The sequence below is a fragment of the Micropterus salmoides genome, unplaced genomic scaffold (assembly GCF_014851395.1).
Source record: "Micropterus salmoides isolate LMB-PRFRI ecotype aquatic unplaced genomic scaffold, ASM1485139v1 Ms_hic_scaffold_22, whole genome shotgun sequence".
NCBI lineage: Eukaryota > Metazoa > Chordata > Actinopteri > Centrarchiformes > Centrarchidae > Micropterus > Micropterus salmoides.
This window is the reverse complement of record NW_024041373.1, coordinates 23,752,932-23,774,650: the sequence shown is the minus strand read 5'-3', so window position 1 is coordinate 23,774,650 and position 21,719 is coordinate 23,752,932. Positions and strand designations below refer to the sequence as shown.

Below are 21,719 nucleotides of genomic sequence, written 5' to 3'. Positions count from 1 at the left end.
ATTAAACTAGTCAAGCAGCAGAGGAAGAGGAGCCTCTAGTTAGGGGTCAAGCATTTCCCATAATACAACTCTATTGCATTGTGTCTTATTTACTTTCCCACTTCTTTAAAACCTCACACCTACGCTTTTCAGTCTCAAGCCAAGACAATCTGATCATGAGGACATCATCAGGATGATCTTTTTAAATTTTCCCAAAGCTCCACCAGAGCCACAGAAGATACTGTTTGCACAGGTAGTACTCACTCTTATACTAAGCCAAGATTACTACATCATCCAGCCTCTGTTCTTAACATTGTTAAGAATGTCTTTCCTTTTACTACCAACCTTTCGACTAAATCTATTTTTATATCCCTCGTCTTATTTTTACACCCTCCTTGCAGTTTCTTTCACCCTGCAGTGCTCAGATCACAACTATTGTAAGCCAGACTGAAATCCAATCCCATCCCATCTCTTCCCCTGAACCTTGAAGTGTTTGAGTGGCGCTGCTATGTTAAAAACAGGAGAGCCTTTTTATTCCATCAAATGTGGGCCTTGTTTCTGTCTCAAATCTTTTTTATATTTTTATCCTTTGATGACAAAAGAGTAGCCATGTCTTAATGTGAACTATGAAACTACCTACTTAGCTTGGCTTTTGTCAGAGCTTTGATAGTATCTGACTGTAGCCTGACTGTTCTTAACAGTAATCGGGCCTTTTCTATCAAAGTCCAACAAATTCTTCTCAGGCAAGCAGAATCTGCCTCGTCACTTTGACATGTGCTCTACTGGTTCTAATATGCTCTTGTTTTAACCTCTGACCTTTATTATTCCTCCCCTTAAAGTAGAACTTGCCCCTTTCCCATGCTTATCCCAGCATTGTGAGAATAATGTCATGTACTCCTGACTACTGCTTTCTCAGTAAAAATATAAGCATATTTCATTGCAACAATAACTGTTCATTATAAATATTGTCAGATAACCTTCAGCTGGATGGACTCAATATAGAATAAATGTAATATTTTATTTGTTGCTTGGTCTAATACCAAAGTGCTATCTCAGTATTTTTAGTGCCTCATCATATGTAGCAAGAACACACCCGCCTATGTTTATATACAGCCCTTGACACTGTATTTCAACAGGAAGCATGAAACTGAAACCCAGTGCAGTCTAACCTAAGCGAAAAACTGTTTTGTTTTTCTGCCCTTTTGACATTTGCCTTCACCATAACAGGTTGCATCAGCAGAAATGTCCCTCAAAATACCCCAGGAGGGCTTCCACTTACTGCACAGAACTCTTCAAAAGATATCCTGCCGTCTCCGTCCTTGTCTGCGTTGATAATGGTCTTGTCCACGATCTGCTGGAGCTGTGTGTCCTTAAGGTTGTTGCCTACCATCATCTTTAGCACCTGGAAGAGCTCGCCATTGGAGATGTAGCCGTCCTTGTCCATGTCATAGATCCTGAAAGCGACTGTGGTGCAGGATGTCGCATGAGGGAGGAGAGGAACAGAAGCAAGGGTAGACAGGAGGTACAATCAATTAGACAGCAACACCCGTAGAACCAAATGTTAGTAGAAATAGTCTTTGTTGACCCTCGGATACATTTATAACCAGACTGACAGTAACGATTGAAACACAAGTCATTCGTCTTTTCCTGTTCTTAAACTTTGTCCCCATCGGTCAAACCATAAGAATAAGCCCTCACCAAGCATGCTCATGTTTGGCTTCCAGTTACACCGGCTCCATTAACAGCAGCAGTATTTCAACTTTCTCCCACTCTCTTTGTTTTTTAACGTTGATTCTATATACAGAACAGTGCTGGAAACGGGTAGGGTGACATTTCCACATAAATTAACCGGGCTACAAAAACAATCATTGCTGATAGATTTTTTTTTTTTGCTTTACTAGCCCTTAGCAGGTGAGGTGAGCGAAAAAAGTTAATTTTGTACACTGCCCAAAATTCACTGTTTGTTGTAGCGGCAAGCAAGGGTGAGACAAACACAACAGGTGAGACACATGGGACAAAGCCCCAGCTGGTTTTAGTCCCAAAGCGGCAAAACAAGCAGTACCAGTAGGACTAGCTCTGGCCACATGTGGTTTTAGCGGTGAAGCAGCTTTACTTACATCGAAGCTTCTGTTCCTTGTCCCCTTTCACACTGAACTGCGAGACTCCCTCTATGAACTCTGGGAGAGGAGAACAACAATCAGTGCTGTGGGTTTTACAGACTTTCAGGCTTCTGCACACAGTCTCCACTTCAATATTGCTGATGGTAACATTATGGCAGGATGTGAATATATTATGAGTTTTCCATTTCCTCATTTGTATTTTGGAAAGCACTACTACTGTAATGAAGAGTTGAGAGACAGGAGAGTCTGCTGGGTGCAAAGACCCTCTATCAAGATGTGAATATTTTGCATCATTCAATGTAATTCCAAGATAACTGTATTTTTAAACTCGGGAAACAATAGGTATGTTTTGTAACACTTATTTTTAAGGGTCAGGGGTATTTATGTTGTCGTGCATCAGTTCAGAAAGTGGATTCTCTTAATTACTCAAATGCTGTGTATTTGTACATTGACATGGACTGTGCTATTAAATCAGCTTTATTACAGCAAATGAGCTTCAAATCACACTAAATCCTAATGGAAATTTCTACAGCCATATCTGCAGCTGCTATATTGCTTGATAAAAAAAAAAAAAAAAACATAAGCCCCTGCAGTACACAGGAGAACAGCGCAGACACATTAATACAATATCGCCCCTTATGCTCTCTTATGCTGCCACCATCTACATACAGTATTGTACTGGCACATGTTAGGATGCTTTCATGCTGCTGATTTACATAGTGGTGAAATAATAATACACACAGTGACAAAACTGGTATTGTGGCGAATTTACTTTCCTTTTTTTGGCTCTAGCAGTGTAAAGGAAACACTACTGTTTTCCTTGGTACTGGCTTTAAGGGAAACTTAACATGACTTCTGTCAAATATATATGATAGGTAGGTACAGCAGAGGTACAGCAGCATAACGTAATTGTTTATTTGAATCTCCCGACACTGCGACAGGATCGGTCAGGATGAACTGACAGCAGCCTCTCTGATCATGTAAATAAATCGTTAATGAAAACACATAGAAATCTTCCTATAGAAATATATTTACGCATGATCCATCAGGCGAGCTACCGTCTTGTAAAGGAGCCGAGATCCCCCGTAGTTTGCACCCTGCCTACAATCTCGACCATCGGATTCCAGCAACAGGAAATAACGTTACTCTTTCTCTCATGGATTTGTTTTTCTGGTGCCGAAATGTTTCTCGGTGTTGGTGAACTATTAAAAAAACAAAACACCACTTACTTTCAGGTTAAAATGCATTGTGACGCGCGTTACTGAGATTATGACAGGTATAATGTTACCGGGTTTCTTTGTAATGCGTTATATTACTGCGTTACAGCAAAAAGCAATACATTACTGTAATTGTGTTACTTTTGTAACGCATTACTCCAAACACTGGTCACGACCTATAAACCTATAAACTGTGAATGTGGCAAAATTCAAACACTGTATTTAAAGTAAAGCACTTTCAAGAAACCAGGCCTTTCTTTCTATTTTTTCCTACACAAAAATAAAATGTGAAAACACAAGTTCCTGAATATTATTATTATTATTATTATTAATAGCAGAATAACAAATATACAGTAATTAAACTTTTAAAAAACATTTTTTACATTTAGCACCAAACAAACTTTATATTCACCCATCCCATTACTGTCAGTATATAAACCCACACTCACAATCACCTCTCTTCATCCTCATATCTTTTTTTTAAAAGTGTTTTTATACAATGTTTTTAACTTGATATTTGTGTACTGTTTTAGCACCTGCCCCAAACCATTTCACAAACTCACCCCACAGACAGTGATACACATACAGTTATTCTTATTTTGCATTTTTTTAAAGTTTAGTTCTTCTGCAATATGATAAAGCTGTGATCCAATTTGGGATAGCAGTCAAATTGTTACAATACAATATCAGTGTACAAAACAGACCAGTATAAAGCTGTAAAAAAAAAAAAAAAAGGTAGTTCACCCTCACCAGCACAGTTTATCGTATACCTTTAAAGTCCACCTCTCCGTTCCCATCTGTGTCGAATATGTCGATAACCCTCTGCACCAGCGGGTTCTGTTGTAGCTCTGGCAGCGACATGAACTCCTCCACGCTGAGTGAGCCAGAGTTATCTAGGTCGAGTTTCTTAAACCTCTTCCCTAGCCTCTTAATCTCATCAGCATCGACTGGACAAAGATAAAAAGAAAGAGAGAGAGGGAGAAGATTGTGATGAGGTATTTAAACATTCTGTGTGGACATTCAGCTGATGTTCTTGGCTCCTAGGCGCCCGGACAGCCCCCTAAACTATACAGTCTATGCCCCCAAACAGAGCAGCCATACAGAGAAGTAATACATGGACAAGAAGAATAAAAGAAAAGAGTTGAAAGTAACACAAATTAGGCATGGTGCACTGTTCACTTGAAGCAACAGCTTCCTAAGATGGATAAAGATTTATATACACTAAGCCAGTGGATTTTTATGCAAAACATAAATACCCTCACAGCAGTAGTCACACATTTTTGCAGCCACCACTTGCAACTAGGTCAAGGACACCACTTCCGGCCTGCACAGGACTGAGCTAACCGCTCCAAGCTGTAGTCCCACAGTAACATAGTACATTTTGTTTCTAGACTTGAAATGGGTGCAACTATTGAAATAGCTGCAATTTCTACATTGCGAACATTACACAAAGCCAACCCTGGTACTACTGGTACTACTACTAATACTGCTGTGAAACAGTCAATAGGGGGGAGAAAAAAGGTACGAGGAAAGAGGAATTAGCAGAAAGACAGAGAGACAAACGCATAGATAAACCTTTTGCAAACTTACAACAGCCTTTGTTGTCTACTGGTGCTTTTTTATCAGAAGGGGTCTGGATCTTTCGTTCCCCTGCCATCAGGAACAGCCCTAACTCCCTGGCCGGTATACTGAACAATGGCAAGGAGTAACCCAGAAGCAATAACAAAGCCAGTTGTTAATTACTATATAAGCTCATTCACACATAGTCACGTGATCCCAATGGCCAACCACAAACTACTACTTTGCCTGCTTTAATCTGGAATCCTAAATGACATGGGCTATCTATTAATCTTACCACATAGCTAACAAACGGAAGGGGTGAAGGGGTGGGGGCAATACAGAGGTGTGACAGATTTATGAGGTAAGGTAATAAGGTAATTTCAGATCGTAGCAGGTTTGCTGACCTCCATGAGGACAGCCAGTTCAGGTAAACCACAGGAAAACGCCTGAAAGGTTGACTTAAGATATAAACTAGAAGAGGCTTAAAGTTACGTGAGATAGCGAGCTGAAGAAATTTTCACTTCAGCCTTCAGGCTGTGATGTTCTGCTTGTGTCAACACAATGTAGTTATAACACAGGCAGCAATCAAATCTATCATGAATTCAGTCACAAGTGGCAAATGAAAGGAAAAACCTTACTAAAAGGGAGCAGAGAAACATAACAAATATACATGCTTCCATACAGGTCACTGAATAGCTTCGTGTATGAAATAGATCTGAATCACATGCTATGGCCTCTACAGTCACCACATCTTAACCCCGTTAAAAGTCTATGGGAGATTGTGGACCTGTGTATTAGACAGGCCTTTTTAGACCTTTTTTTGTCACCTCTCTGTATCTGCAGTGCAAAGTAATGAAAAGAAAAAAAAAAACAATTCAAGAGAAGATATGTATCGTATATACATTTGGATGAGCAGACCTGAATGCACATTAGGATGTCTGCATTCCAACAAGACAAACATGTAAATGATTCCAAGTTAAAGCAACGCTCCCATCAATCTGCGTCTTATTATATGATGTGGCGAGACAGACAGATAGAGAGAGAGCGAGAGAGATTGAGATTTGACGTGTGGGCTGTGTTTTGGGTTTCAACTTTCGGACATGCTGCTACATCAGCTCAATGTCTAATCAGAAAGTGCAAGTGTGGTGGAGGAATGAGAGAGTGAGAGAGAGACTGTTAGGATGGACGCAACCACAGCAGCAGACTAGTTGTAAGATCTGCTGAAGTCCACCAAGCTGCATTCAGTAAACATGCGTCTACACTAGCGTTCCTCTACATTTAATGTCCTTGGCACACGAAACAGTTATGATGTAATACACCTCTGCTGGACAGGGGTTTTATTGTTTTGTTGTTTCAGTGTCTAATATTAAAGCTGACAGGAAGTCTCTTGATAACAAAGTGAGTTTTATTTGCTCGTATTGTGCTATAAAAATCACTGAAGGGCATCCAGTGCACAAAAAACAAACAGCATAGACTTAATGATTATAAACAGTGAGCGCTTCAACTTCAGGTTTTGAACTTGGTAATTGTCTTTAAGCAGCAAGCAAACAATAAAGGCGGAGAAGAGTCTATTTACCTGTGCTGAGAAATGTGATATAAAGTCACATGTCAAATTTCCCAGGGAAAAAAAATACTATATACAATTAGACGTCAAACCACATAATAAAGACATTCCTACAACATTCCTGGTGCGGCATCTGTCAACCTCGTCAATCATCTACCACCTTCCAGACCACCCCCTGTTTAAATAGCTGCCTACCTGTTGAACTTGGCAGTTGTGATTTTGCCCTTGATCAACTCGCCTCGTTTGTATTGCGCTCTACTGTAGTGAACGTGTTAACTTCTTTAGGAGCTTTATGCCACTTCAAGACCGGTCGGAACTGGGATTCTTCCCAGTTGAAACTTATGACTTCCGACCTCAAAGCGTTCCAGGTGCATGGTGGTGCATGACGCCGAAAGTGAACGAAAACCATGGCTGACTGTGACAAAGTGCACACACAGTTGCACCCTCAGCAGTGCTTTAGGTGTTACTTCAAAGGATGGCAGTTTAACTGCAACAACTGACATAAATATCCTATACGTTACTAGTTAACTGTTTACCACTCTAGCTACATCAGTTGGTAACCCTCAAGTCAGTCAATGTTGTAGATTACACATCCTAATGTTTAGGCATTTTTAATAATAACTTTTATGTAGTGAAGATGACTTTATGAGAGTCTTTACTGTAGCCAGCTACCTAATAGGCCTAACATATTTCTATATCAATGTACATGCAGAACAGGTTTTACTATATGATCGTATATGTATTATTTTAATTTAAATACGTGTAAATATACTTTTTGTTGCCTTTTAGTTTATGGTTTACCATTTACAGTGTGTGCTTCCCATACAGTCTATGGTGCCTTCATGGGAGCGGCCATTGTTTTGTGACGTCATTCAGCTGCTACTCGTGAAGTCGGGGTACATATTTTTTCTCCCAGTTCACAAGTAGGAAATCCAACTTCAAGTGGCGTTCCAGGTTAGTTTTTCTAGTTGGAGATCAGAAATTTCCGAGTTCCTAGATGCCTGGAACGCAGCATTAGTTCAGTGATTTACAAGTATAAGATCTTAGTGTTTCCTGTGTTACCTTAATCTGTGAACTGTGGCTAACAAATTGGGCAAGGATCTTAGTGGGGTTAACTGACACCAACCAGACACCTGTAGATTTATTTTTTGTTAGACACACTAGGTTAGAGGGTGCTGCTCATTTTGTGTTTTGATTATTAATGACAGGTAAGAGATAAGAGTTTTGTTTAAGTTGATTTTGTAGTAGCTTGTGGCTATCTCTCATTTTGGAGAGACCTCTTAAAGTTATTTTTATTTCTTTGAGTTAAGCAGCATCCATCAGCCCTTTTTCCGTTCTTTTTGGAAACCCTGCAAAAAGATAACTTGCAATTGTATGAAAAGCATTCTGGTTCATGTTGCTTCCCTTTTCCCCATGAGCCGGGTCGTAACAGTTGCAGTTGTTTGTGATGCAAAACCCACTGCGGCCTGCTGATTAATAAGCAGGGTTTTTTATTCTGTGCAACAAAAGCCTTCAGTACACAATGGATGTTTGTTATACTCTCATTTCCATGATATCTGCACAAGTAAGTGCTGGTTTACTTCTTTGTTTTTATGTTCCTAACAACTTCTGATCTATGCCACAGGGTTTGTGTCCACTAGGTGCGAGTTATCAGAGCCAAGCACACGGCTGTCCTCTGACACAAAACACTTCCTTATCAGCAGCCTCCCGTTTCCTGTTCACAGCACATGACACCGGCTTGGTTCATAGCAATCTAGCCTTAATTAATCTTTTTTTATTGGAAAAATCCCTAAATTTACCAGGTACCAGCTTCTCAAATGTAAATATTTGCTGTTTTTGGTAGTCGATATGATAGCAAACGTAATACTAGGGTTGTGATGATACACTTAGCTCACGAGGAGAGACGATACACGATATTTGGGTCACGAGATGAGATGATATAATGACCTTATTTTTAGAAAACACAAAATGCACAAATCACTGTCGCCATTTATTGTTTCCACCGGGTACCCAAAATGCTGCCACACAAATGATTTAAAAGTGGTGAGGGCATCCTGTGTGATAATTTCACCCTCACAGGCCGTCATGCTAATATCGTGAGATAGTTTTTTACCTTGATGAGAAATATAATCACGTTTTAATATCGTGACATCTTGTGGAACAAGATCTTGTTACACCCCTACTTAATATGTTAGGGTTTTGGACTATTAATCAGACAAAACAAGGCATTTAGAACAATTACCAGATTAATTCATAATGAAAGTAATCATTAGTTGCAGAGATTAAAAAACATGTATATAATCATCATTCTTTAAAGGCTCTAAAGTACAACTACCCTCACAACAACAGATGTTAAAGTAAATGTCTCACACCAGCTCCCTGTCACAGTAACTTCCTTTGGTTGCTACACAGTCAGGACAGTAGGATAAGCTGCAGTACAGATGAAAAATCGCTCTGACATTTACAACACATAACAAACTCGGTGCAGTTGCTGAGAGCGGAACATCTGAGCACTGTGCCCATATCCCTTCTTGCTGTCTGAAGCTGCCCAGTGAATAGGTACATGTATTATTCATACTAGCAAGGACAACAGCTTTATCACAGTACCCTTCCGGCTCTTGAACCAACAAGTCCCACATCTGCCAGCATCAAAGACAGACGTGGCTCCCATCTGAGCCAAATAAAACTCATGATTAAGACTCACTAGTTTAACTGACGTATCCAGCTCTTTCTGAAAACTGTTATAACTGTTACAGAAACACCCAATAAACTAATCAGGTTCTCTGATTTAATTGCCATCATCTCATGCTCTTATGCAAACTCTTTCCAGCGTGTGCAGTACAATAAGCTTAAATTCCTAGATTACGAGCTTTATAAGCACTGGCCGCCATCCACCTTTACAGCAGCCAAAATCTCAAAATGGTAAAAGGTAGCAGAAACTGTCCATCAAATAAGCTACTAGCTAACCCTGGTTTGCTAACAAGAAGAACAGAATCAAAAAAAAAAAATATGGAATCTGTACTGAGAGGACAACTCTGTTCCTGAAATGACCATGCTTGATGAAAAAGTGCTGGGCTTTTCATTGCTTTTATTTGTTTTAAAACAATAACAAATGGGAATAATACAACCATGGATGCATTTTTCATTTAATGGAACATTCATACAAAAACTATCCAATTTCCTGTGTGAAATAAACAGGAGAGGGCTGCACAGTCATAGCTCCTCACACTGCTATGCTAATGAGTGGCTCTGAGGGAGACCCAATGTAACTGTGAGATGATTATGATAATCTCTTATACTCCACTGCGGAGCACAACACAGACACACAAACACACTTTCATAAGCACTGTATGAACCCTCAACTGTGTTACTAGGCAACTGAAACCTGTTAGCCCACCATAGTAGCCCCCCACACACACCAAGAAGGAGGAACATTTAAACAACTGTTCATGAGGTGTACGCATTAAAATACATACATGTGTAGATGTCAACAGCTTTCAAGAGACAATCACACAAAGCCTGTCACACACACAAGCATCAATTAATATAAGAGAATACAACAATGGTTGGCCAAATGACCCAAATGGTCAATAGCTTGTTTTGCATGCCCTCCAGTATGGTTTGTGCTGTTCTTGCTTTCTCTATAGTCGTATGTGTGTAATACTGAAATTAAATTCTTAGGTTACATATGTAACGGAAGCCAGATGGCTGTGCGGTGAGTAAACTTCATGCCCCGACACCTTAAGAGAAGCTCTAGCGACCGACGCTAGTTCCCATGGGTATTAGCCTCCCGCCTGCCTCCCGTACCCAAGGTTGCCAGTTCGAGTCAGGAACGTACAGTAGTACAACCTCATGGAGAAATGTTACACATATTACAAATTTCCATCTGGAAATGCAAGTTTAATATATTTTTACAGTGTCATCAGTATTGGATGAACAAGAGCAAGAGCGGCTACATTTAAAATCAAAAGAATCAGCAAGTTCAATACCAATACCACGGCTGTTGTAATTGGCGCATGTTCTTCTTAACCCTGCAACATTTCTGATCCACTGTTAACATCAGCTAGCTCAAGCTTACAACAGCACAGCTGTGTGAACAGAAAATCTGCTCAGTGCAACTGGCTTTCCCCATTCTTGTTTAATAATAAAACACAATGTTCCCAAAATGTCATTCATGAATTTGTCCTCTTAAGCATGCTCAGCCTTCAAATGGTTCAACCTGCACATTAATGGAGACGTGTTACTGTATTAACACAGCAAACGTGAACTGAGACAAGCAGGGAGGGAGTGATATACAGAGCAAAATTCAGTTGGCCTGTTACTGATAATTACAGCCTAGACCCTGCTGTATATAGCTCCACAAACAAGGTGTGAGGGTGGGTAAACACGAGAAGGTTACATGCACAGCGCAGTAATTACACGAGTTTGACATATGATACTGTGCCAATTAGTATAGTGGCGTAGGGAACATATCAGAAGACAACAGTGTGCTATAGACTGATAAAAAAGCCACAGATTATTATTGAAGAGGAACTCCCCAATCAGTTTTGTACTGATTAGCGTGAGAAAACTGTTTTGTAACATCTTTAATAAAAGTTATTGCAGCTTGAGCACAAAGACAAAATATAATTTAATTGAAATACTGATGTGCAGGCCGAGACATCTTTGCAGCACGACAATATTTAATTTAAAATATTTATTTTCGCCTTGAAAATTGCAACAGGCCATATTGTGATTTTCATTAATTGTTCATCAAGTGTGAAAGCATGACTCTTCACATTCGACCATATATACAATTCAATTTGATAATACAGAATAATTTTCATCCTAAAAATAATCTGACAGAAAATGTTATTTTACAGATTGTCATTTAATTTGAGATAAAATTATCATGCTCATTATAGAACTCCAAACTCTTATTTTTGAAACTGTTGTCTTAGTTCAAAAAACACAGCACTATCATACCCCATTGGAAAAGTCATAGAAAGATATTTCACTATTAAAATTTGTGCTTAGTACAAATTCAACACAACAATACAACTTCAAGCAGAGCAGCCAGTTGGAAGCTGCTTTGTCTGTCTACTGTTTTCATCAGGGGGGTATAGAACAGACTTTGGAAATCAGTTTATTTCTGGGACTAATAAGACACACACGCACAAACGCAAACACTCTCCCTCTCTCCTTCAGTCTTATCTCATATAAGCCACTGGTAAGGGGAGGCCATATAGCTGAGTGTGTACTACAGAGAAGAGCCGTAGCCCTCAGTGCATTAGTCTGATTGCTCTGGCTGCTCTGATAATGCAGCTCAACTGCATGGACCAAACTGAGGACGAAGCAGGGCAGTGCACTGATGGGTGTATATATATAGCCGTGTTGTCATCAGAAAACCCCCAACTCACCCCACCAACAGAGTCTCTGGCTCCCGCCCTCAGGGAAACCCCTAGCAACAAGGAACTCCAGCGAGTCGCCCACTGTTTATTTTGGGCGGCAGCAGACAGGCCTGCAATGGTTTCAGGCTTGCTGCTGCATTTCTTTTTCAGAGTATGATACGTCGAGGGGGTTGTGTATGTGTATGTGTATGTGTGTGTGTGTGTGTGTGTGTGTGTGTGTGGGGTGAATAGAGTGGCGAAAAAGAGTGGGTGCACCCATGCATTTTAGCAAAGTGTGTATGGGTGTGTGTGTGTGGTTTGTGTGTCTAATTATGCACGCTCCCACAATTAGGCCATTAAATTATGCTCGATCTAAGCTCAGTTAAGCTAGCAGGGGTGAGACACTGCATTGACAAGATGATACAGTCCTTTTGAAATTATTCATCCTCCAGCAGTGAATAACTTCACAATACATCTTATCAAGGTGATTCTTAGAGACAAACTCCTTCTGTTGATCTTAGTCTGATGGCAGGCACAAGTGAGTGGGTGTTAGGCTTTGTGGTTTCACATCTCTTTGAGGGCGGTAAGGTTGAGGTGCAAAACAGCAAATCTATGTGACTAGCAGGCCAGTGCTAATTTCTTCACAGCCAATGCCTGCCTGTCCAAGCACTTGATGAGCTGAACAGCTGCTCTTTTGGTGGAGGGTGACAGAGGCAGAGGGAGAAAGCCAAAGAGAGACCGACAGAAACAAATAAAATAAAACACAGAAACTAGGAGACAGAGGACAAAAGGAGAATGTTTGATAGAAGAAATTATGAACATATTCCCAAACTGAAAAAAATCTGTAATCTAGGAGAAAAATAGTTCTTACAGTTAAATTTCTAAATGCTAATATGTCATTAATGCATTCGATGTGTACACATTACAACTTTAGTTTAGAAACCTCTCAAAAAATTAGTTTAGTGATGGATAAGTTAAATCTTGTTGAAATATTGTCTGTCTTTATCTCTTTAAAAGAAGTTATCTGATGTTATAGCTAGAGAGAGAGAAACCGACTGGCAGAGAAATGGTGAGACTAAAAATATCCCAGAGTGAATACAGAGGTCCTTGATGGGTTCAGTTCTGGGTCATGCATCATCCAAATCCACCTCCCTTCACCATGGTGGCACAATCCTGGGGGAGGAATGCCTGGAATGCCTGGCAGGCCAAGGTCCCGTCCCCCATGATGTTACTATAGTACAATCTAAGTATGGACAAGCCACAGCTTGTCCACCCTAACAAGAAGTGCCATTTTGGAAATGTCTTTGGATGTGTGTGACATGGGTGATCTTAAAAGCAAGTAAGTCCTCTTAAGTTGTCACTCTAAGCTTCAATGCTTATAATAGCATTATAATTATAAATCCATAATTTTTTGAGAAATTCATTTATATTTGTACCTGTATTCTGGCCATAAAAAGCTGGAAATTGCATAAAAAACAAATTTAGTCATTAAGACTCTGGTGTAAACTTAAATCCTTGCAGAGCTTTTGTCCTCCTTCATTACTCTGTCTTACTTTACCTGCTCCACTTTACATTTTGGAGAATAAAGCCCCGCGACCCTGTACACAGGATAAGTGGTTGACGATGGATGGATGGATTTTGGAGAATAAAGACATTTTCCTGCACATCTGCCTCTTACAACACCTTATTAATTGCAGCACCAAAAACTCACAACAACTAACTTCAAAGCCATGATGTCAAAACAATTATTCACGTGTGACTCTAATTCTGAGACACAATGGAGGTCAATCCAAACAGCGACAGTCCCTGAAGTACACCTACACTACAGAGGGACCTGTCGCCGTCTCAGTGCTCGTTAAACACAAGCAGCAGTGAAGCCATTTTCTTAACCTCACGGCGTAAATTGAGCGGTATAAAATCTGCATCTCTGAGGACTTTTCAACAACATCAGGCTGAGACATTCTGTTGATGTATCATCAGGTAGGAAAGGTAAAGGAGGCTGACAAAGAAGAAATGTGAGTCATATCCTCAGCTCTCCTGCTCCTCCTCCTCCTCCCGAGAGCTCTGGAGCTCAAAGATGTCTACAAGGCAGACACCTTGTAAACATGACCAAGAACATAAGAAGAGTTTGATTCCAAGATGACATTTACAATTTCAGACACATCACACACACAAAATAAAACATGACATAACGTATAAAATGAGTGTAAGCAAATACAATTAAACTGAACATGGCACTTTCTAAGGATACCAGATCCAATCCTTGTGTATGTAATGTTACGTATCAACAGCCATATATCTTGAAATAGTAGTACATTATCTGGAAATTAAGAGAATGTTTCCGTTTCACATTGTAAATGCTATGTATTTAATGAGTGTCATGCAAATGATGAACTATACCAGATAGAAATGTAGAGGGTCTCATTCTTTGAACATAACTGAGCACTGTGTAACTGGAGCAAGCAAAGATTCAAAATACTTACAATGCGAGCACATCTCCAGGGGGTAACTGGCTTCATTTCCCTGAAGAAAAGAGAGAAACGGAGGTGTAAGCTAATTTTGTAACTGGAGACATCGCAATTGTACAGGAACAACCTCAAATTATGTGCAATACAATTGGAGGCTCAGTCGACCCATTACATCAATTAAGTTTATGTAAGATAAACTGGCAGTGATTACAAACCCTCTTGGCAACAAAATGTTGGCCAACGTCTCCAGCTGGGTTTTGCTCGAAATGTTCCTTCTCAGATTGCCAATAAGATATCAATCCTAAGAGTATCTGAACTAGCGTCTCTTTTGCATTCGTGTGAACATTGTTTTCCATGTTGATTTTTTTGTATTCATAAATCTCTTTCACCAAATAAAATAAGACAAAACTTTTATTCCACAATGTGAATTATATTCTATACAATTCACAAAACAACTCTTTTACTAGTTAAAATTGGTTCTTATAGTAAGAATTGAATTGAGCTCTTTAATATATTGATACTAATTTAAACATTGCTTAAGTGCAAACTAGTATTTTTAAGCTATTTTCCACAGAACTCACAGTTGTTTTCTTGTTCTTCAAAATAACAATGGCACCTACTGGGAGAGCTCCCAGACAATAAGGCCTGGTGATCTGTGGTGATCAATGGATTCATTTTCATACCACGCGTTTTCTCAAAGACAGGACAATAGAGAGCTTTCAGCAATGTTCTGTACTTGAACAAACTGTTGATTATATAAAACCTCCTGATACAGAGAAGCACAGGAAAAATAGAACTTTGTTTTTTTAATTACCAGGTAGTTACGGGCATCGTGTCAACTGACAGAAACAGTTAGGACTGTAAATGTAATGGCTTCGACTCTAGACCCTAGATTTTACACTGTTCAATAATATCAGTGATTAATTGTAACTTCAGCTGAAATGTTTAGTACTACGTGTGCTGATTTTAAAATGTGGTATTGCAAAATTCTTGCTTGAAGTCTCTGGATCTTTGCTAGTGTGGCCGGCATGTGCAAGGATGTCCCACTGTTAGAACTATAGTGACAACACACCTAAGTTGTAAAGATTGTGTGTGAGTGCTTTTATCAAAATGCAAAATCTTTCAACATGAGGCTTCTGTGGAAGTAGAGTCTGTGTGCAACTGTGTCCTTCAAGTACACACCTTTCAATAGAGGCAACAATTCATCTTTAAAGTTAGGTTTACAATTAATATAAGTTTTTACTATTTTGTACAGTTCTGCAACTACAAACCTTTGAAATTTAACACTGCATATCAGTATTTTTATATTTCAATGGACACTCCAAATTACTTTTAGTTTAAATATTAAAATATAAATGTGCAACACGTCCTCACACCTAAACGACAGAATAGGTTGATTGTCAGTGACTCCCAAAACGACATATATGACCACTGAACCATAACGGATCTTAAGTATGTGATGTAAGTCACGTGGTTAACGTTGTGAAATGGTCCCAGTTGGGTTAGGGTTGAGGAAAAGATTATAGTCAACATATCATTCCCTCCAATATGCTCCATTAGCACGCTGACTTAGTTTCACATCAGACACGAACGCCAGTCTCATTGGTGAAAATACTGTGTTTGTTTGGTTCGTCGATCCATCCATCCACCTCTGTAGGGCTGACTTTCTCGCTCTTCATACTACCTCACCTGACTTTCTCCCGTCATAATTACTGTGGCCACTATAGGTCGAGGCCTAACAATAAACGTAAATATGGGTCGTAACAAGCTGTTTGCGCAGTCAACCTATACAGCCGTTTTCTGGTGAGGATGAGCTGAAATTGTGGTGAATGTCAACTATTTTCTATACTTAAATAAAACATTTTAAAAAAATCTCACTCAAACACCTTAACGCTGTTTCCTATCTACATGTGCTGCCTCTTTCAAATCATGATACAATACATGGCATCAAATCTGACAGCATAACAGCAAAGACTTTAAATGAGCCATACTATCCAAAGACAAGGCATGGTGGTGGGTGTGTGTGTGTGTGTGTGTGTGTGTGTGTGTGTGTGTGTGTGTGTGTGTGTTATTGGCTCATGTTCAGCAGTGACATCCGCAATCTCATCCCATCCAACACTGCAGTGTCCACTGAGCGTGAGTCTGATTGCTGGCAGAGCGAGGCTGAACACTCCCATGGGAGCCAGTGAGGAATCCCTGTTGCAGACAGGTGGGGGTGATGGGGATGGGAGGGGGGGGACGGGAGGCGAGAGAGATGCCCTGTGCCAGCAAGCAATCGACAGCAATTGTCCTGCAACTGCATCAAGGACTACCAAACTGAGACTGTGCTGGCACAAGTATCCAGTAGCCTAGACCAGAGATTATATATGAAAATCTCCTGAGCGTTTTAGCAACAACAACAACAACCTGACAGTGGCTGAGCACTGCCAGTTTAACAAATTAATTCCAGTGTAGCTCAGTGCGTAGCGCATGACTCCACCATTACTGAGGTTTGGTGTCCAATTGCCTGTGTGGCTCAGAGGGTAATAGTGACAATGTGATACTTTATTGATCCCTGTAGGGAAAAGTCCTTTTGTTTGCTCTGCTGCACAGAGCTCACTCCGTTACAGAGCAGCACTGCAAGAGCTGTAGAGATACAGTGACTTGCTAAAGGACAATCCACCAGGAATTTGGATTCAAGGCACTGGGCCTGTGTCCTCCAGTCCAGGGACAGGCTCTCAATGCACTCTCACCATGCTTCATGAGACAAATTTTGTTGTTCATGCCTTTATTTTGGTGTTTTGGTTTCATGTGTCAAAGCTCACCACATGTGCACAGCAGCAGAAATTGCCTTAAAGTAGACCTGAGACGCCTGTCTTGTTGCAGTTGTCCAAAAAGAGTTCAAAACTTTGAATGAAAGTGTTTCACACAGCAAAAACAAACAGGTTGAACAAACAAATAATGTGCAGGCACAGCTTCAAACAGTCAGTTAGTGAGGTTTCATTACCACTGTGTATGTCAACCAATACAAAAAAACATACATGCAGCTCTGGCACTGCAATATGACAACGATAACAGAATTTGTTATAAAGTTTATAAAGTCTGACCTGATGAAACAGATGCCAAATGGCAAAACATGTCTGTGTCCATTGTAAGACTAGGACATGCTACTGCAGAGTGGACATAACTGCGGAGTGTTGAGGGGAATGAAAGTGCATTTTTCTCTAGTTGACAAGTCAGTGGGCAGTGGTATGAAGGATTTGTCCATTTGTCACTATTGGCAAAACTCATCATAAGCTAATCATGCGACGAGTCAAATGACACTCAAATAAATCACAATAACTAACAACTAATATGGACAAAGAAAGCACTGCATGTTGTTACTCATGAAAATGTATGTTCTCAAAAGAACAGGTAGAATGCACCCATTATCACAGTCGCTTTTAAGGAAAATGCACCGAAATGTATCGATTTACATCCAAAAAGTAAATCAACTGCTTAGCAACAGATTTGACAGATAAGTAGAGATGAGTCAAAATAGAATAACAAGAGGACGTAGAGGTAAACATCTCTTTGTGCATCAACTTTTAACCACTTTAACCACAAGTTTATTTTATGAAATGTGGGGGGAAAAAAAATCAAAACAAAATTGTGGGTAAATCAGTGTTGGGTGTGCGTACTGTCCCTGTCGTCCGCTGTCAATAACTTGCTAGCTGTAGGGTCCCTGGAGGTGAAGAGCCTTACAGCAAAGCAGATTTGTTGTTGAGGATTACAGGTTTACTAACTAAAGCCTGCTTTAGGTCACTGATGTGGCTAACAAGTTCTCTAGAGTAACTCTCATCATGTCTTATGTAACATGTATGATGCCCCTTTACATTGATGCTAATGGAGTATATCAGACGGGGTAATCACAAAAATACAGAAAACAGGAGGTGAAAAAAGGGAAAAGGGCTTCTTGCATACACAGAGAGGAATTGAGGCATGAAAGAGAAAAAGAGAAAGAGACTCCGGTTGCCTCATCAATAATGCATGCTTCATTCAGAATCAATTACGCTTTAGCACACAAAACACATTTTGCATAATGAAGAGTCTGGCATCATTGCAGCCAGCCCAAAAACGCTTCTAATAATAAACCTGCAGAACCCAGTCATAACATGAAAGGCTGGGGAGTACAGTACATGGGCCTGCAGACTTGGGAGAGCTTTTCTGAGACATCTTTGGCAGGCATGACTAAGTATACTGCTCTGACTCTGAAGAAAGCTAAATCAAATGACAGAAAACTACTCTCCGGTTAGTAGTCAGTGAAAAGGCAGAACTTTTATTGCAGTTCTGATCTGCAATAAAAGTTATTCAATTCAAACAATACTTTTGGAATAGCTTCAGTTTTCATAACTATACAGACATTAAAAAAGTAATCTGTTTAGTATGTCTAAAAGTCACACCCAACCTATTATACAGTCATCTTCAGTACTGAGATAATGGAGGTTCCACACTCCATAAACAGGTCCCATCTCCTCTCTCACACAGTTACACAAACATACATGTGGAGGCTGCCTTATTTGCAGTTCGGGGCTTTAGTGCATTAGTCAAGGGAGTGGCGTGTGCAGTGGTGTGAAATAGCAGCCATCGCCTCTCAGTCACATTCCTGTCCAAATGTGTTGATTTTGAAGCAACCTTTTCATAAACTACTTGCTTACTTTTAAGCTGATGATACACGGGGCAACTTTTTGAGCAATGTTGCTGGGCAATCTTGCTGGTGGCAAGTCCGACTATGTTTTGAATGGATAGCGGTGGTGCGGGGAGGGTGGTGGAGTCATGGGGGAAGCTTTACTCGTTACCATTGACGGCAACATTGTCCAGCACCATTGCTCTAAAAGTTGCTCTGTGTATCATCAGCTTTAGGCACACTTCACTCACGCATTTTACAGATAAATATCGGAATAAAGTAACATGAATTTTCCCACTGCTGCTAAGAACACCAAAAGAAACTGCATCAGAATCTAACAGCACTCAAGATATTGCACCTAATGTAGAATCACTGTAATTAATCACTTTTAATGACTGTAGTTCCCTCTGAGTACAGTCTGTGCTACCAAGAACATGCTGGAATGGAGCAATGACTTGCATACATTTTTAAAATTAATGAAAGCTGCTGTGTCTGCACTAGGCCAATTAGCATCGTGTAGAGAATGCAAGAACACAGCAGAGGCGTGCATGATTCCCTGAATTCCCGTCTGTGGTGGCTGAGATATTGTGCACCACACACCACGATGGATGGATTAACAGACGAACTAGACACATTCCCAACCTGATTTCATCATGAGGCCAAACTTCAGCATCAGCCTCAAAAATCATTGTGCACTGTTCTCACTGTAATAGGGCATTTTGAAATGTACTGTTTGTTTCCAAAATGCCTCTGTACCAATGCCAACAAGTCAAATATGTATGTTTATCATACTATACTGACTATTAAAACAAATCTGTGTATTCAAGTCAAAGTCTGAACAAACACAGCTGAGGGTGTCAAGAGGCAATGCTGTTGTCTTATGATTGTATGCAAGTCAATATCTTTCTTTAAATATTATGCACTTTATAGGCCTCTTCAGACAAATGGCCTCATCCAGCTGCAAGGTAGAGAGCAAGGTGGGCAGATAATGTTCAAAAAGCTGCTGGATACTGCAGCAGTCCTTCATTTGGTCATTCAATATACAAAGTAACACCGAAATCACAGCAGCAGGCAATTACTACAGGAAACCTCAGAAGTATGTACAGTAGTGTTGAGACAACTAATTGATTATTCAACTGACTAAAACATTTAAAGGAAAAATACTGAATATTTTCTTCTTCCAGCTACTCTAATTTGCAGCCTCTCTCTTTTTTAAACTTCTGTGTGTGTGTGTGTGTGTGTGTGTGTGTGTGTGCACTTACCAACCTATCTAACAGTGGACCTCGACGTCGTTACACACCCACTAAGAGGGGACTAAAAAGTGAACAGGGGACATTTTTTAGGTCCCCTGTTGGACATGCTTTAAATCATGCTAAAATCATGTCTAAAACCATCTGGTAAATTTTTTAAACTATTGTCAAGAGGGGACCTGCAGGTGTGTGAGTGTTTAAGTCCATACTCAGCAGTGCCTCTAGTGGATCAAGCAAAGATTTTAACGACTCATTCACACACGTCGTTCTTAACACTCCCCTATAGAGTGAATGGCTTGCAGCCCCAGGGAGTCTATCAGACTGTAGAGGGGCTATTATACAAGCTACTCAGTAAAGAAAGCTGTCTCTTGAAACACAATTTCTTTATTTTTTAGTGAGTTTTAGTCGATGTCTTGTGTTTTAAGATCAACATGTATTAAAATACAGGGCTACACTGAAGGCCTGGAGAGTAAAACGAATTTTAGATTCTAAAAACTGGAACAAAAATAGAAAAACAACCAGGGTAGAATTAGAAATAAAATGGTCAGTATAAAGATGCTTTCTTTATGGTTTTAATTAATTATAAAAAAAATGTATTAATTAATAAAAAAATATTTGACATTTGACATCTAGAGCTTTAAACTTGTTCTGTCCCAAAATACTAACCTGGCCAGCTTTCACAAGCACTGGACATCAATACATTTTTTTTTTCATTATATTTGTGTGCTTAGTCTACACTTAAAGATATGCATTTGAATTACAGAAAAAGGGACCACACTTGTACTGTGTGGAACGACAGGAGTCCACTGTTCTCTTGTACATGATGACACAAGTTCCCTCTTAGATAGCATGGAGCGATAATCACACTCCAACTTGTGTGAAAATAATAAATAAGCAAATTTAATCATACTTTTGAGACAAAATAAACTAACTAAATAGTCTCTTTATTTTCTATACATTCTTTTAAAACAAAATATAAAGGCTGAGGTTTAGTGGATGTCTTGTGTTTTAAGATCAACATGTATCAAAATAAAGGGCTACACTGAAGGCCTGGAGAGTAAAATGAATTGTAGATTCCAAAAAAAAGGAACAAAAATAGAAAAACAACCAGAGTTGAATTATGAATTAAATGATTAGAGGTAAGATACTTTCTATTCAGTTTTAATTAATTGTTAAAAAGTATTTCACATCAGACTTTGACTACAGCTTTAAACTTGTTCAGTCCTAAAACACCAAACTGACCAGTTTTCACAACCACTGAATGTCAATACATTTTGTCATCATATCTATGTGCTTAGTCTACACTTACAGAAATGCATTTTATTTATTGATTTGAATTACAGAAAAAGGGACCACACTTGTACTGTGTGGAACGACAGGAGTCCACTGTTCTCTTGTACATGATGACACAAGTTCCCTCTTAGATAGCATGGAGCGATAATCACACTCCAACTTGTGAGAAAAAAATAAATACTTACAGTTTGCATCAACTGGAGAACACACAACCAGTGCTGCATTAAGTTCACACTGATATTTGGCAGGTATTT

At 39.6% G+C, this 21,719-nt stretch overlaps 1 protein-coding gene across 1 annotated transcript in view; it reads right to left on the bottom strand.

Annotated features, from left to right (window-relative positions):
• Positions 1–21,719, bottom strand: part of LOC119917717 (calcineurin subunit B type 1-like) — a gene marked incomplete at its 5' end in the record, with an annotated part of 36,686 nt that overhangs the window by 2,964 nt on the left and 12,003 nt on the right. Inside the window, 4 exons of the mRNA XM_038738131.1 lie at positions 1,259–1,443; positions 2,097–2,156; positions 4,087–4,263; positions 14,293–14,332. Coding sequence (XP_038594059.1) covers positions 1,259–1,443; positions 2,097–2,156; positions 4,087–4,263; positions 14,293–14,332 — 462 coding nt within the window. The remainder of the gene's footprint in view (positions 1–1,258; positions 1,444–2,096; positions 2,157–4,086; positions 4,264–14,292; positions 14,333–21,719) is intronic.